Source organism: Lepidochelys olivacea (assembly GCF_965140295.1).
Source record: "Lepidochelys olivacea isolate rLepOli2 genome assembly, chromosome: 3".
Lineage (NCBI taxonomy): Eukaryota > Metazoa > Chordata > Testudines > Cheloniidae > Lepidochelys > Lepidochelys olivacea.
In genome coordinates, this window is record NC_140413.1 from 36,078,031 (window position 1) to 36,093,856 (window position 15,826).

The window sequence follows — 15,826 nt, forward strand, 5'->3', positions numbered from 1 at the left end:
TATTCAATGAAGATCTAAGTGGGTTTTTCCAAAATACTATTCTGTAATTAACTTGTGGTTAAAATGAAATAAATAAAATAATAATACTCCTAAAATACGTGTCTCTCTAAATCAATTAAAAATTGATTCCTAATCAATAAGGCTATAGTAAAACAAAACTGGACCTAATCACCCAGCATTTAACTACGTCAGCCAAAAAGAATGGTTGTAGTGGAGGTGGGCAGAGCTACTGGCTACCTCAGTCCTTCCAAAATGCCTGCTTAAAAATATTGGCTTTGCCTGGAGTATCTACAGATTTGGGATATTTAAGAGCAAGTGGGGATGTGAATTCCAAAGTTATCTGACGTTATATTATAGCATCTTATTGGTCTCTTTAGCAAACTGGCCAAAGACTGAAATATCCTCTACCGCTGAGAGGAGGTCCTTTGGGGACAGGGTGGAAGCAAATGGCAAGGGAGGGCGGGAAAGGCTGTATTATCACTGTCAGTGCTGTGCCTTTTTTATGAGTAGGTGGAGGGTGATAATTTCCATTTTGGTCATTCTTGTAGGATTTAGCTTCAGTGGCTTAATGTTAAAAAGCAAGGAGGACCAAGAACTTCTTTCCTTCTAGCTTGCTCTCTCCTATGAATAGTAGGGAAAAGAATGAATTGGTGACTTTGTGTGAGTTCCCGGATCTTACTTAAAGGTGTAAAATATTTATTTTGAATAATTTGTCCAAGAATGCCCTTTGTCATTGCAGCCGGCTTAAGTATTTTTGCAGCCACTTCTGCGTCCTTCCCATGTTCCATGATTCTGGGTTCATTAAGAATAATTAATTTGGGAGAAATCCTTAACATTGAATCGTGGTTTTTAAAAATAAATAAATATGTCCATATTTATTTAGCACTGAGAGTATAGTAGGTACTTTACAGATGTGAGAAGCAATCCTTACACTAGAAAACTTAGATAAATAGCCTAAATACAGATAAAGTTCAGGAGAAAGATGCAGTGTAAAAGTTTGGTGCTCAAGGTGATCAACTGGGATGTCTTTTATGTTCCAAGATTTTCACAAATTATCAATAATGTATTGCATTGTATTTTTATAATGGTTTTCTTTTTTGCTAGGCACGTGCTTTAACACCCCAGATAGCAGAAACAGATGCCATTCGATTTTTGGTTGGGACACAGTCTCTCAAATATGATAATCAGGTAAACTTTTGTCAGAATAATACATGTTAAGTATCAGGAATATTCTTTAACTTTTTTTACTGGTCTATTACTTCACTTTCCTGCCAAGTTTGAGCATTAGATGCTTTATTTTAAAAAATGTATTATGTGAACAAAATGTACACATTTTGATAACTAGTTAGGTGAATGAGAAGTCTTTTTTTTTTTTTTTAAAGGTTAATATAATTTCATAGTCGCCCCATTTTCTAAGACTGGTGAATAATTAATTAAAAATGTTTATCATAACTTATTTGAGAGAAATTACAAATGAATCAAATGAGTTATTTAACAAATATTATTTGACCAGTTCTATTACTAAGTTCTGCTTTTGATTTTGTAGAACCAGTTTAAACTGCAGAACAGATAACCCAATTAAAATAAAATCCTGCTTTCCATTTTGAAATTGTAGTTAGGCCCTCATGATTTACTTCAGTGGAACTCCTTAAAGACATGTATGTGTAGGTAATAGGCTCATGGGAATAGAGCTGTAGAAAAACTTCATTTTTTGCCTGTGAATATCCATAAAACTTCCATCACTGTGTTTCTGCAGGGAGTAAAGGCTACAGTGACGTACAGCCTATACACAGCCATCTTTTTTGTCCAATCTTTCCTTGTAAAAGTAAAATAGCTGACTTTTTATAAGATTAACTTTAGGATAAGCCTTTATATTGAATGGCAGGCTGGAGCCCTAAACTAGATTAAAAAACCCATAGTGTTAGTACAGTCACTGACTTTTCACATTAGAATAGTTTCAGAAACAGTATTTATTCACTAATACCTTTAGCACACAAACAGAGCTTGGATTCAGGAGGTGCATGGTGCTTTAGTGTGCTGACACTTCTCTCAAACTTCTATCTTATTCTCCAGAATCTCAGCTTTCTTTTTTTTTTTAAAAGTCAATCTCCAGCTGTTATGATTGCAAAGAAAACTCAAATGTGAAGGGTATAAATGACATAAAGATGTTTAGAGAGAGGAGAGAGCCTGGAACAGAAGCTCATCACTATTCATCTTAGTGAAGTTTTGTCTCAGATGCCCAGTAGTAACTTAAATGTCAACATGAACTGTTTTGTTTTTCATGTTCTGTTTCTCATTTTGGTGCTACTAGTAGGTGTTGAGTTTGAGAGATGTTCCCCTCCCTCCCCCCAGCCAGTCAAGAAGGAGCTGAGCCCAAGGAGCCTAGCAGAGCGCATGGACAAAGTCAAGCTCTGTCAATGGGGAGCTGAGTTCAGAGGGCATGCACAATCATATTTTGAAAAGCTGTACAATCCAGTGTGAGCAGCGTTTCACTTTGGTGGTTCATATGGTTGGAACAGTACCACCACCTTCCACCTCAGTTTAACCACTGAACACAGCATCCATAATGGCATAGCAAACACAGCAGTTTCACCTTGTTTGTTCGTACAGTCACATTGGCACTCTGTAGTATGAAAACCAGACCTTTGCCCTGAAAAGCTTACTCCTTCCAATTGACAGAGAATATGATGGAAAAATAAAAACATACCAAGAGTGGGAGACTGAGGAGACACGATAGAATAGGGGTGGGCAAACTTTTTGGCTTGAGGGCCACATCTGGGTGGGGAAATTAGCCATGAATGTAGGGCTTGGGCAGGGGGTTGGGGTGTGGGAGGGAGTGTGGGGTGTGGGAGCGGGTGCCGTATGCAGGAAGGGGCTCAGGGCAAGGGGTTGGGGCAGAGGAGGGGTGCAGGGCATACGAGGGGGCTCAGGGAAGGGGGTTGGGTGCACGAGGGGGTGGGGGCTCAGGGCAGTGGTGCAGGGAGGGGTGCAGAGTGTGGGAGGGGGCTCAGGGCCGGGGGTTGGGGTGCAGCAGGGGGCTCAGGACAGGGGTTTGGGGTGCGAGGGGCAGGAGAGGTTTGGGGTGCGGGCTCCGGCCCAGCACTGCTTACCTGGAGTGGCTCTGGGATGGCAGCGGCGCGCACCGAGGCCAGGGCAGGCAGGCAGGGAGCCTGCCCTGGCCCTGGCCCTGGCCCTGCGCTGCTCCAGGAAGCAGCCGGCACTGCAGCCCCTCAGGAAGGGTAGGCAGAGGGCTCCGTGTGCTGCTTTTACCTGTGGGTACCTCCCCCGAAGCTTCCATTGGCCCCAGTTTCCGGTTCCTGGCCAAACCGAGCTTCGGGGGAGGTACCCACAAGCAAGAGCAGCACGCAGAGCCCTCTGCCCCTGCTCCCATGGGGGCCGCAGAGACGTGGTGTCGGCCAATTCCTGGTGTGGGGTCAGCGGTGCCACGGGGCTGGCAATCCCGCTGGCTGGATCCAAAGCCCTGAGGCGCTGGATCTGACTCACAGGCCATAGTTTGCCCACCCCTGCGATAGAAAATGTAGGGAAGGGATCAATGTTCCTAGAGTATTTTCAAAATTCAGATTATTTTGTTTTTCTCCTGTTAAATATAACCTAGCATGCAAGGGAGAACAGATAGTGCTGGAGCTGAAGTTAGCAATGGAAAGCTACCTGAAACTGAGTTTTGGAGAGGGGAAAGCACATGGTGTATAAATAATAAGAGAAGCCGTTCAAGGTATAAAGGTCTGGGTGCAGTGTTATATATCTTTATAAGCTATGGTTGGCAGAGGGAGAAGAAAATGACTTACAGAAAAAAATTAGTTTAAAAAAAACCAAGGAGCAAAACTTTTTTTCATTGTTATATCTCAGATAGTGAAGTGCCTGAAGATTAACTATTGACTGTGAAGGTGTTTTATACTAACTAGGTAATTACATGTAATTTTGTGCCTAGGATAAACTATCTTTGACTTCACGGAGTATTTAGCAGAGGATTTAATTACTAGTTTTTAAGGACGAAGTCAGCTTCTAGTTGTCACCTAATATCCAATGAGTTTCAAATCATTAACATTTACTGAAAGGGAAATGTTGACATGGTTCTGAGAAGGTGACCGTGGGCACTAATTCTTTACTCTAACCGGGTAGGTACATGTTGACCCTGCATCAAGCACTTTTTTTCACTATCTGACTTTTTTTCTCTTTTTCAAGGGAATAGAACTAAACATTAGAGGTGCAGGGCTTTTAGCTGACTATTAACAAATAGTTGTGGTTAATGGCACTTGGGTGTGCTTCATGCTATCATCTTCTCCCAGCTAGTCATTAATCCCCAAGAAATGTTATAGGCCTTAATCATTATTGCTTAATTCTGCACCACTTTTTTCTCATTACTTGACCTATCTTTAGTAGCTGGCTGGCACCTTTGGTGCTGTGACTTCTAATGAGGCTCTATACAGTCAGGACGGTTTTTCATATAGCATCAATATATGCAGAATCTCTTGTTCTGTTTCAAGTCACATAAAGGTGTGTTGTAGAAGAAAGCTAGTTCTAGAGCTGCCCTGATTTATGGAGTTAGGAGGTTCAAAAACAGCTTTGCAGCTGAAGAAATGTAGCTATTTACAGAAGGTTAACTGAAAACAGAAAACCACTTAATTTGTAACATTTATATTAAAAGTGTAGGAACAATAATAATTCAGCACATAAAGCAAAAGAATACCTTTTACCCTTATATAAGGCCCTTCAAAGTCATATAGACAGTTTCTACTCTGCTGTGAAGATTCTGCTTCAGCTGATCTCACAGCTACCAGGTAACTTTGCAAAAGCGAAGAGTCAACACATGCAGGTTGAGGATAAATCCTTGATTAAAATAAAATTTCACATTTGACAAAAGGTTATTTATTTTTATATCCTTTTGGTGTAGGGAAAATATGAAATATCCTTCCTTGGTAGCTGTGACATGCATCCTAGGTGATCTTTGATGTCTGTCTTGAACAACATTGATTAGTACATTTCAGAGTTGAAGCCCATATGAGAGTGTGATATGAGGTGGTCTGTCTTATTTGCCGTTATGGCATCGGATTATGTTAAGTATAAATTTGGCCCAAATGTATTTGAAGAAAATACTAAATATGAATGACAGAAGAACTAACAAGATTTCATCAGTTTTAGGAATATGTGCTGAATGCTCACAATGGCCAGGCTAAGAAGAACATTAGCACAAAAACCGTGGAGAGAAAATATTTCTTTTCCGTTGTTAAGCCCCCTCCCTTCTTACTTACAGCAGTCCAACATGTTCACACTTCACTGTAGCATCTCTTCTTGTACCTAGGATGCATGTCAGAGCTACCAAGGAAGGATATTTCATATTTTTCCCTACACCAAAAGGATATAAAAATAAATAACCTTTTGTCAAATGTGAAATTTTATTTTAATCAAGGATTTATCCTCAACCTGCATGAGTTGACTCTTCGCTTCTGCAAAGTTACCTGGTAGCTGTGAGATCAGCTGAAGCAGAATGTTCACAGCAGAGTAGAAACTGTCTATATGACTTTGAAGGGCCTTATATAAGGGTAAAAGGTATTCTTTAGGTTCATGTGCTGAATGACCCACTTACCCTGGTTAATGGGGGACATATAATACACATTGTTGAAGTAAATGGATTTTTGATTTGTAGTTCTTCTTTAGGGAACGAATTGCACTGCGAGGAGTCTACTTAATAATTTCAGTGGAAGGTTTCACATTTTTTGAGGAAGCTGAGAATAGGGAAAAGATGCAAACAGGCAGGACTGATGTATTGCATGCTGCAGCATAGGCATAAAGTTTTATCCCATATGCAGGATAGTACAGTGATTCTCACATTCTAAACATCCTGCTATATATCTTTCTCTTACTTGAAATGGTGAACTGGAGGTATCCTGTCTGTCTCAGGTTTCAGAGTAGCAGCCGTGTTAGTCTGTATTCGCAAAAAGAAAAGGAGTACTTGTGGCACCTTAGAGACTAACAAATTTATCTGAGCATAAGCTTTCGTGAGCTTCATCGGATGCATTCAGTGGCAAATACACTGTCTCAGGGATGTAAGACTGAGAAGCAATTGTAAAAGATTCACGTCGCAGGAATAATAGGAATTGCCCTTCAGTCCTTACTTTGGGGCTGTGTAGAGGTACTGTAGGCCAAAGAGTTATAAAAGGAAGGAATTCTTCCACTGACTAATTCCAGTGTCCATTGCTATTGTCTTCTCTTTATCTTCACTTCCCAAATTAATATATACAGTATTTTGCTCCCAGTTTGTCTGCAAATAGTTGGAATTGTAAGTTTATCCAGTACAAGTATGCATTTTACCTTTGATAAAGAGTCTCACAACATGCTTTACAGAGACTGTCAAGAGCTAAAAAGAGAAGGCCTGAAGGTCAGGTATAAAGATGAAATGAGGGAGAAATCATTATAGATGAGGCAGCACAAGTCATAATGTGCAGTTGTGGGAACAGGATGTAGCGGAGGCCAAGGTAGGGTCTGGCAGAGTAGATTATGCTCAAGCAAGAGTTAAGGTAATGTGAAACCAGGGACAATATTTTGAAAGGCAGAGGGTCACTTTAAATTGGACAGGAAGATGGATATGCCTTGGTATAGGGGATGAATAATGTTTCGCTTCATAGATGGATTCATGGTTTGGGTCATCAGATGATGACTGGAGAGAGATGGCTCCTTGAGCATTTTAGATTCTTAGAGTCTGACAGGAGACTAGGAGTATGGTACTAGTATCGGGAACCAAAGTCCAATTTAAGAAAGTAATTGCTGATGGCAGCACTGAAGAGAGTGAGGAAAAGATGAATACTAATTTGAGATGAACGAGACTAGAGGATATAACCCTTGCTATGGTTGGGAGTTGATGGATTGAGAGCAAGATCATCTAGTAGTGAAGGGAATACTCAGTACTGCAAAACTAACCAAATCCTGAAACTGGCTTGATTGGTTCTATCTAGCACATTGAAACTTCAAAAAAATTGCCTACAGCACTGTGTGGCTAAGCTTTTAGTATGATCTAATTAGTAGGGAATAGGATGTCTTTAGTTTAATTTCTTTTCTTCGCCATGCAGAGGGTTCTGTTGTTGAACCTCTGATAGGGCTTACTTGCATGGGTAAAGTTACTCATGCATGTTAAGTGTTTTTCGGGGGCAGTCGTAGTCCGTTTCCCCTGCTTTTTGTGTGAGTCTTCCACATGGTAGCTGAGGAAATAAAGCTAATTTTTAAAAATAGGGAAAAGTGTTTATAAAACAAAAGAAAAAATTGGCAAGGGGGAGGTTTGCGAGTAACACCTGAAACCACTTGTTAAAACTTATAAACAATTGGCTAGATTCTAAGTTGACTGTTGTTATAAGTTGAAAGGTTGAATTTTTTTTCCATGTCAATTTTTTAAATGGTGACAGATTTCCTGATGTCGGTGATAAGTGCAGATGTATATACAATAGCTGAAGAGAGAGTGCTGAAAAACTTCTAGTAGGGCATCAATTTTCCTATTACATCTACTAATAATCCCTCCTCCTATCCATTTAAGGGAGATTCATTTCTGTTGATCTGGATACAGAATTATCTTAGACATCTAATGGAGGGTTTGAATGCTAGCAAAGTGATGAGCTGCAAGTTTAGGGCTCTAGTAGCTCATTTTCTGTTAACCATCAAATGGAAAATGCAGTTGTATGCTGTAGTTGCAACACCAGGGAAAAAAAACAAAAGGGATTTCTTCACAATAAGATAATCACTTTTTTTAGAGAAAATATCCTGTATGAAATTAAAGAGTTATATTGTTAGTATAACAATTAATTAAAGTAGATATCAGTCATAAAACTCATATTACATGGTTCTGTGCTGTCATCATGTATAATTAAGACCCATAGGAAAACAGTGGAGCCCTAATGTTATCTTTTTATTGTATTTGTAGATTCACATAATAGATTTTGATGATGAAAATAACATTATAAACAAAAATGTTCTCATCCATGAAGTGGGTGAAATTTGGCACATTAGTGCCAGTCCTGCAGATAAAGGTGTGCTAGCAACCTGCTACAATAAAAGTAAGTGCATTTTCACAACTTATTTGAACTTGTGTTTTAATATTTATGGGATTTACAATAGCTGCACATCTGGCAATACACGAGTAGCTTAAAATGGGATCTCTTTGCACTTTTCCAAAACGCTTTCTTAAATATACATTATGGAAGCAAGATTAAAAAATAAATCTAAGTTGTTTGCCCGATTAAATTTACTGAACTAGAGTTGCCTTATATCTATATTTTTGTAGGCTTCGGTACTTTTAGAGTTAATGTTTACTGGTTTTTCAAACTGGTAACGTAAAAGGTGGTTTCAAAATAGTGTACTGCCATCACTAATCTCTTCTAGAAAGTGCAGAAGCATTTTAATATAGTAGTTACAAATTACATATATAATACTCATACACACATAGAGGATTGTATAGTTTTTACCTAAAATATCTCACCAGCAACAGCTTAAGACTCTTTGGCCAGCCTAAACTTGCATGTACAGCTATTGTCTGAAGATGCTCTGTATGCTTCCTGGGCTAGAATATGTGAAGACTACATATTCTGAGGTTTGAAAAAAATCACTCTTTTCCCACTAGTTAGTGGGAAGTTTATCTCTGGCAAGCAAAGGGACGTATGATAGTAGTTTGAATAAATATTCAGTTTCGTTAAAATAAATTCTAGGCCATACTTTTTTGAAGATAACCTTCTCAGTGTGAATGGAATATAAATTAACATTTATTTTCCTGAATCTCGAGACCGATCCAGAGCCTCAGCTATTTGTCATACTTCAACCTTTTTGCTGTATCTGTGAAATTAAGACTCTGTTAACTTACTGCTGGTATTCTAACCCATTAATAAAAATGGTAATAAATAACGTTTTCTTACACTTAACAAAACTAAGACTAATTCATAGTGGATGGGTACAGTAACAAACTTTTTTAGTTATTTGAAGGGGGAATTGGACTGAAAGACAGAGACAAAATGTTACTGGCGTGACTTATTGGGCATAACTTCCTCACCTTGCCAGTGATCCATGGGGAAGGTTGAAAGAGCTGGAATCTGTCCTAAAATTCTATACCTATTTAAACAACTTCAGGATAGTTTCTCAGTAGCTCCTTGATAAAATCACCTGGTAATGTGCATGTATACTCTGTTTGTTTATAAAAAAAAAACAAACAAAAAACCAAAAAACCCCTAGTTTCTTAATGCTATTTTTTGTTAGTTTTCTTGAGCTGGTGAGTACAAATTTTAAAGAGCTTTGAACTGTGCATAGTGTGAAATGTGTTAAAGAACAAATTAGATACTTGTTTTTATTTACGGTTGTACAGCAAGTGGAGTAAGTAGGTAGATGATGTCCCATTCATTTTTTCAGTTTTTACATATAAAATTTTGAATGTAAACATTAATAGTTTTAAACTATGTCTACAGCTATCTTCGGACTTTTTTATTTCTAGAAAATATTAAACTTTAATGAAAATCTTTCTAAAATCACTGTTCAAGACTGTATCATGTTGCATTGTTTGTAATAGGAATATGTGTAATAGTTTAAGAATTGCATTTGTTTAATAGGTAGCTTATTTAATATTTTTATACTAGAGATGATGGGGCTGAATCTAAACACCTCAGTTTTTTTGTAATGTTCTGTTTCAATCTATATTCATTTTTTATCTCTGCAGCTTGGACCCATGTCTAGGTCACATGTTTGATTTTTCTGTTCTGGCCTGTGTGTATTCTAGCTCATGTTTGTTTACTTCAACAAGTTTATGTATATTAAGTTGTATTATGTGGGCTTCATGCATCTTCATTTAGAATAATCGGCCACAAGCATTTAAGAGAAAACAAGTTCTGATTCAGAAATTTATTACTGATGTTTCTAACTAACAATGTATGGAGTAGAAAACACACAGTGTGGTGTTCTTATAATATTGAATGTAATGGGCAACTTACTTTAAGTAGTAATGCGAGCAAATGAAACAATCAAAACCCTTTTAAAGCTACTACTTTGGCTGCATATTTTTGTCACTGTAAGAAGAGCCTCTAACTTTCCTCTTGTCTAGCTACCAGACATATGAGGGGTTGTCTTGGGATAGCCTTAGTTATTCATATTGAAGCCATCTCTCAATTAGCAGCATAAGACTCCTTCTGGAAAATTTAGATAGGCTCCCATTTTCAACCACAATATTAATTTTAGCTTTCAAGTCACTGCACTATATTGTGTCTCCCTATTTCTATTTACTTACCCCCATAGACCATTTAATCAGCTGTGTTCCTCAGCTTAGTATTTGCTAAATCATGTTAGTGCCACATGGAAAACTGAGAGGGTATTCTAATATTTTATTTTTCCTTCTTTCTGGATCTCTTCTGTTTGAACTTCTTGTAAATTAGTTTGTCATCCATAACAGAAGTTGCCTTCTTCTCTTGGACATATTTGTTTAGTTATATGCTTGTTTTTAACTTGATTATTATAACGCATAGGGAGATGTCTTCTCTGTAATGGACAATTACATAAGTGCTGTCTAGTAATTTTTGATACTTGAAAAGATGATGTTATGGTGCTACATTTCACTGGAAATTGATAAGAAATTTTTTGGATGAGACTAGGTAATTAATACAAGGTCACTGTCTTTCCCTTCAAAGAAAAAAAACACACACACACCCTTCAAATAAGTCTGTCCATTTTGGTCAGTCTGGGTTATCTGCTGCCCCTCTTCAAACTGGGACAGAAAAAGTCTATTGCCAGCACTTGTACTTCAGCAAGATGGCAATAACACTTCAAAATTGTGCGTATGAGAGAGAGATGTGCTGTGCTAATGCAGGACACAAGAAAAATGTGACTTGTGGCCATTTTTAGTAGCTATCTTTGAAGTTACCAAAACGATGGGCAAAATCTGGGGAAGAAGAAAAGTGGGATAATTACGTTTTCACTTCAAAGCTCTTTGAGAGAAAGCTAATGGGTAAAGCACTTATGAGCCCCTTCTGTACAAGTCTCCTTAAATACAAGAGCAAACTTACTATACGAAAAAGCCTTGGATGGGAATAACCTCAGTGGGAATAACTTTTATTTGTTTGTTTGTTTTTTGAAGTATATTTAACTACCAAAGTCAAGACTGAACTGTGGCTTCCTATTGTTTCATAAACCAGAAAAAAGCACAGTATATATGCATCGAAGTATTTGTGAATCTTAATTATTTCTTTCTATATATTTAAATGGATAGACATAATTACCTTTTTTTTTTTTGCAAGCTATCATGAAATTTGAACCTCCATTTTTTAGATGGAGGTTGAGTATAATACAGATTGTGTACCCCATTTTTTACTACTTGAATAATATTCCCTACTTATATCACATCTGTTGTGAGGCTTAATGCATATTAGTGTAATCTTGCCTCTGTTTCGGTGTTTTTCACTCAATCTGATGTATCACTTTTGAGATGGGCTACTTTTCTTCCTAAACTCTCTAACTTCAGTTAGTCTGTCCTGTGTTGCTACAAGATTATCTTGAATACTCTGTTTCCCTAAACAATTTTTTTTGTGAGCTTAGCTGTTTCCCTATTTTTCTCTGTACCTTCCTGGCTTAGGGTGAAAATATTTTTTGCAAGCTCTTTGTTACCCTCCAATTTTCAGTACAATCCATCCATCTTTTGCACTTAAGTTATTTAGATATTACATATCTAAACTTTAAGTTATTTAGATGTTATAGTAATGGCATCTACTCAACAGAGGGCGCTAACATTTTGGTTCTGTTTAATGGACTTCATTACTCTGAGATGTTTCCCTTATCTTGTATATTTTGAGACACAGCACACATAGCCATGGTACTACAAAATGGTTTGTAACCCACAGGATGTCTGTTTAATTTTAGTTCAAAGTATTGTAAGAACTGGCTAAGAGAAACATACACTCAGTACAGAAAGTTACACCATTCAGAGATCAAGATCTAAAATGGAATAAGTGGGAAACATGAATCACTTCATAATATGATAGTATTAACAGAAGAAAAAGCAGACTTCCAGTATTGTGTACCGTTGTGATGTTTTTGGTCATTCCTCCTGTGTTATGGAGGCTATGAACTAATTTATTGATCAAGAGGAGTGCCCTCCTACAGAGTTTCTCATATATTTCCTCAAGAGTAACGAGATGATGATACTCAGCAGCAGCTCTGGCAGGCTTTTAAAAAGTCAGAGCCTCTTTCTAGCATCTACTCCTGCCTTTAACTTCCCAGAATACATAGCAGCTGCACCCAGAGCTACAATTGCAGTAGTAAGATTTTCTCTTCTGAATCAACCATCTGGCTGGGAAACCACCTTCACAAGAGGCATGAAGCCATGTTTGGAAGCAGGAGCTATATACAAAATATAAGACGGACAACGCACAACCTCTTCGCTGCCCTGTGGCATCTGGTACATTATGGAGAAAGACACTGTAAAAGCGCTGATAGAAATCTTTCACTATCTGTGATTGAGACTGGTGCATATTGTTGGTGAAAGCAGCACACAGGATCTCTACTGATGGAGGGTGTCAGTGCTACTTTTTCACCTTAAAGCTACTGTCTAGCTGTATAAGGTTTGGTTAGTCCAAAGATTACAAAATACCACCTGGTATCCAGCCTCCCATTTTTGAACAAGATAACTGGGAAGCTGGCAAAGAACTATCTTTAAACATTCCTATCCACACCAATATTATGGATCTTTGCCAAATGAGGTTCAGTCCAAGTCATGGGACAGAGAAAGTGTTCTTCATGCTTATGGCACTTTCCCTGCCCATGGATAGAGGGAGGATGTTCATACTCATCCCTCTGGATCTGTGTGCAGTGCTGATAATGGCAAACTACTGTCCTGTCTTGGAGACATAGTTGGTGTTGATGGGAAGTCTCTGAAATAGCTCTGGTCCTTCCTTTTAGGATGCTCACAAAGTGTGGTGTTGGGAAAGTGCTCCTTTACTTCAGAGCACTCACCAGACTTGAGGGAGTCCCACAAAACATGATTCTCTCTTCTGTTCTTTAAACATCTATGTGACTCCATTGGGGATGAATGGGAAGTTGCTAAGTGCAGTGGTCTCAAATATCAGCAGTACAGGTTCGTCACTTTAGAATAGCTTCACGGTGGTTCTTCTGATTGCGATCAGCATCTGGATGAGACAGCTGGCTGAACCTGAATCTTGGGAGGAGAAAGCTGATAGTGGTAGGGATGTAAAATGTTAACTGGTTAACCGATAAGCATCAGTCTTACCGGTAATGCATTCAGTAAATGGTAAGGGGGCTGAGGCTGGGGTCAAAGCTAGGGGTGGGCTGGGAGTGGAGCCCTGGGACCTCAGGGGGGCTGGCTGGTGGGTGCTGAGCTGGCAGCTGGGGCCCTGGGTAAAACCTGGGGAGCTTGAGCAGTCCCCACATTCTTAGTTCCACACCTATGTTGTGAACTCATTAATGGTTAAATGTTTAACTGATATAGTTTTAATAGTTTAAACAGTTATGTTTTTAAATGCTATTTACATCCCTAAATAGTGGCAAAATCAAAGTATTTTAAAGAGGTAAGAACTACCATTGCATTTCCCTCTGGTGAAGGGCCTGTATTTATGTGTGTGATAGAATTTGTTCTTATGAAAGGCGAGGAGGATGAGGTTTTTTGTTTTTTTTTTTTTAAATAATTCAGTACATGTCCAGGCTTGTCATCTGCTCCTGAGTTGTCAGAAACTGTGAACCCTTAATTAAAAAGTCAGAAGATTTTTGGTGTTGCTTCCCATCCAGAACTGTACTGAGAGATGATGGTGGGGATTTTTATGATACCAAAAAATTTTTCCTTTAGGATGTATTTTTTATTTTTGCCTCCTATTTGTTTCTCTTTCTGGCAAATTACAGGAAAGATTTTAAAAAAGGCACAAATACCACCACTGTACTGACAACTTGCACAAGTCATGACTTACTATACAGTAAGCTGACTGATGGGGCTAGCATTCAGCAGTATTTACATAGTACAGAAACATTATTTGATTATTAAGAGGATCTGTTCTGTTTAGTGACTTACACTGCACTTTTCACTACACTCACCACCATACTATCTGAACCAATTTTGGGTTATAGTTTCAAATATTTTTAGGAAATTAAAAATCCTTGTTAGAACAGCTTGCAGAACAAACTGAACATGACCAAAGGATACAAATGTGTGGAGGGAATGATGATGGGGACGCAGAAATACAAAACATGCTACTTAAAGTACTTCTAGACCTACCAAGAATATTTTAAAAACATGAAAAACCAACTTCACGTAGCAGTGAGAGAAGAGGTGCTAACTACACCATCTTACTTCCAGTAATGTCTTTTCACAGTAATGTGATGGCTGTTTTTTTTTTTTTTTTTTTAATGGCAGACAAAGGTGGAACATCACATACGCTTCATTTCCAATCTCACTTCCAACGTTAGTTATGATTACAGTAAATATCTAAAAATTGTTATTCATTTGGCTAGGCCTTCATGATGTACACATTAGATTTTCTTAAGGATCTCAAAATCCAGAGGGACAGAAGTAAAATCTGTTACTTGAAAACATTTTAGAATAATATAACCATTATTATGCAACTCATTCAGTCTAAAACTGATTTTGATAGCACTTAGCTATCAAATTTACATATTATTTTTGTGCAGTCTAACTCTGCTTAAAGTAAGGGTTGAAAGTTTCTTAAGATCAAACCATGTGAGTACTTGTTTCAGTGCACAAGTATCTCCTTCCATCTGATTTGGAGCTGTAACCCACACAAACTGCAGTTCATAGTAAGATCTACCTCTGGCTACTTATTATATCATGACTAAAATTTTCAAAAACTGTCTGTGACTTGGGAGTGAAAGTTACATTTTCAGAAGAACCTAAGTTCCTCTGACTTACCTTCCTATTCAGAAAGGGCTTTTTGTGTAGCTGGCATTGTGTGTACTAGTTTACGTTCAGGACAGAATGATGAATAGCTGGGTTCTTTCTTGTGTGAATTTTATCTGAGGTTATCGGGTACCTGAAATAAGCATGATTGCTGTTTACTCTTTTTGTCTGTCACTCAATCTGTCTTTGATGCTTTAGCAATTTGACTGGTTGTCCTGGTTAACTGATTAAAGTTCTATTTTTCTTATTTTATCTCTGAGCATAATTGATGTTTAGATATTAGTTGTTCAAGGTAAATGCTTAGTATTGTGTGTGCTTAGTATTTAGCATTTACCTTGGATGTTTTTATAGAACTTAGGGATGCTTGTATTTAGGTAAAACTTGATTCTGAAGTACCAGGATTGTTGCAGACTTGCTTTTGGATTGCATTGTGTACCTTCATCCCTACTAAAATCTGCTCATCAGGAAATAATTACTCTTCTCCATTCCTACCTGTTCATGATTCCCCTCAAGTTATGTGAGTTGGAGAATCATATAAAAGGTATGGTTATCTGTAAGCTTTTAAACTATTTTACCCTCTGCAACTGACACATTCTGAGCTTCTAAGAGAAGTCCTTACAGAGGATTCTGCTGTAGTTTCGTTACTTGATATGACAACTCTCCCTACTGAAGGTTTTGTGCTTCTCCAGATCAAAAAGATAAGAAAATAAATCCTAGTTTTGGAAAAGAGTTAAAGCTTTATGTTCCTAAAGGATATGTTCTGTGCCTATGAAACAAGGGTTCTGCAAAAAGGCATCTAAACTCTGTTCTACAGGCTCACCTATTGATATAATTAAGGATGAGAAAATCCTTAGTCCTAGATGACTTGAAGATTTGTCAACAATAACTCAATACAGTGTTCCGTTGGCATTTTTCTGTTTGGCAGTAATGTGCATA

The 15,826-nt window shown here is 38.0% G+C and overlaps 1 protein-coding gene across 2 annotated transcripts in view; it reads left to right on the forward strand.

The window, feature by feature from the left end:
- EIPR1 (EARP complex and GARP complex interacting protein 1) overlaps positions 1-15,826 on the forward strand; it is a 167,880-nt gene that overhangs the window by 9,545 nt on the left and 142,509 nt on the right. The window contains exons 2-3 of one of the 2 annotated variants that reach the window (XM_084622370.1): positions 1,105-1,188; positions 7,928-8,060. In XM_084622370.1, coding sequence (XP_084478496.1) covers positions 1,105-1,188; positions 7,928-8,060 — 217 coding nt within the window. Of the gene's footprint in view, positions 1-1,104; positions 1,189-7,927; positions 8,061-15,826 lie in introns of those variants that run through there. The other variant, XM_084622371.1, reaches the window with a different exon arrangement.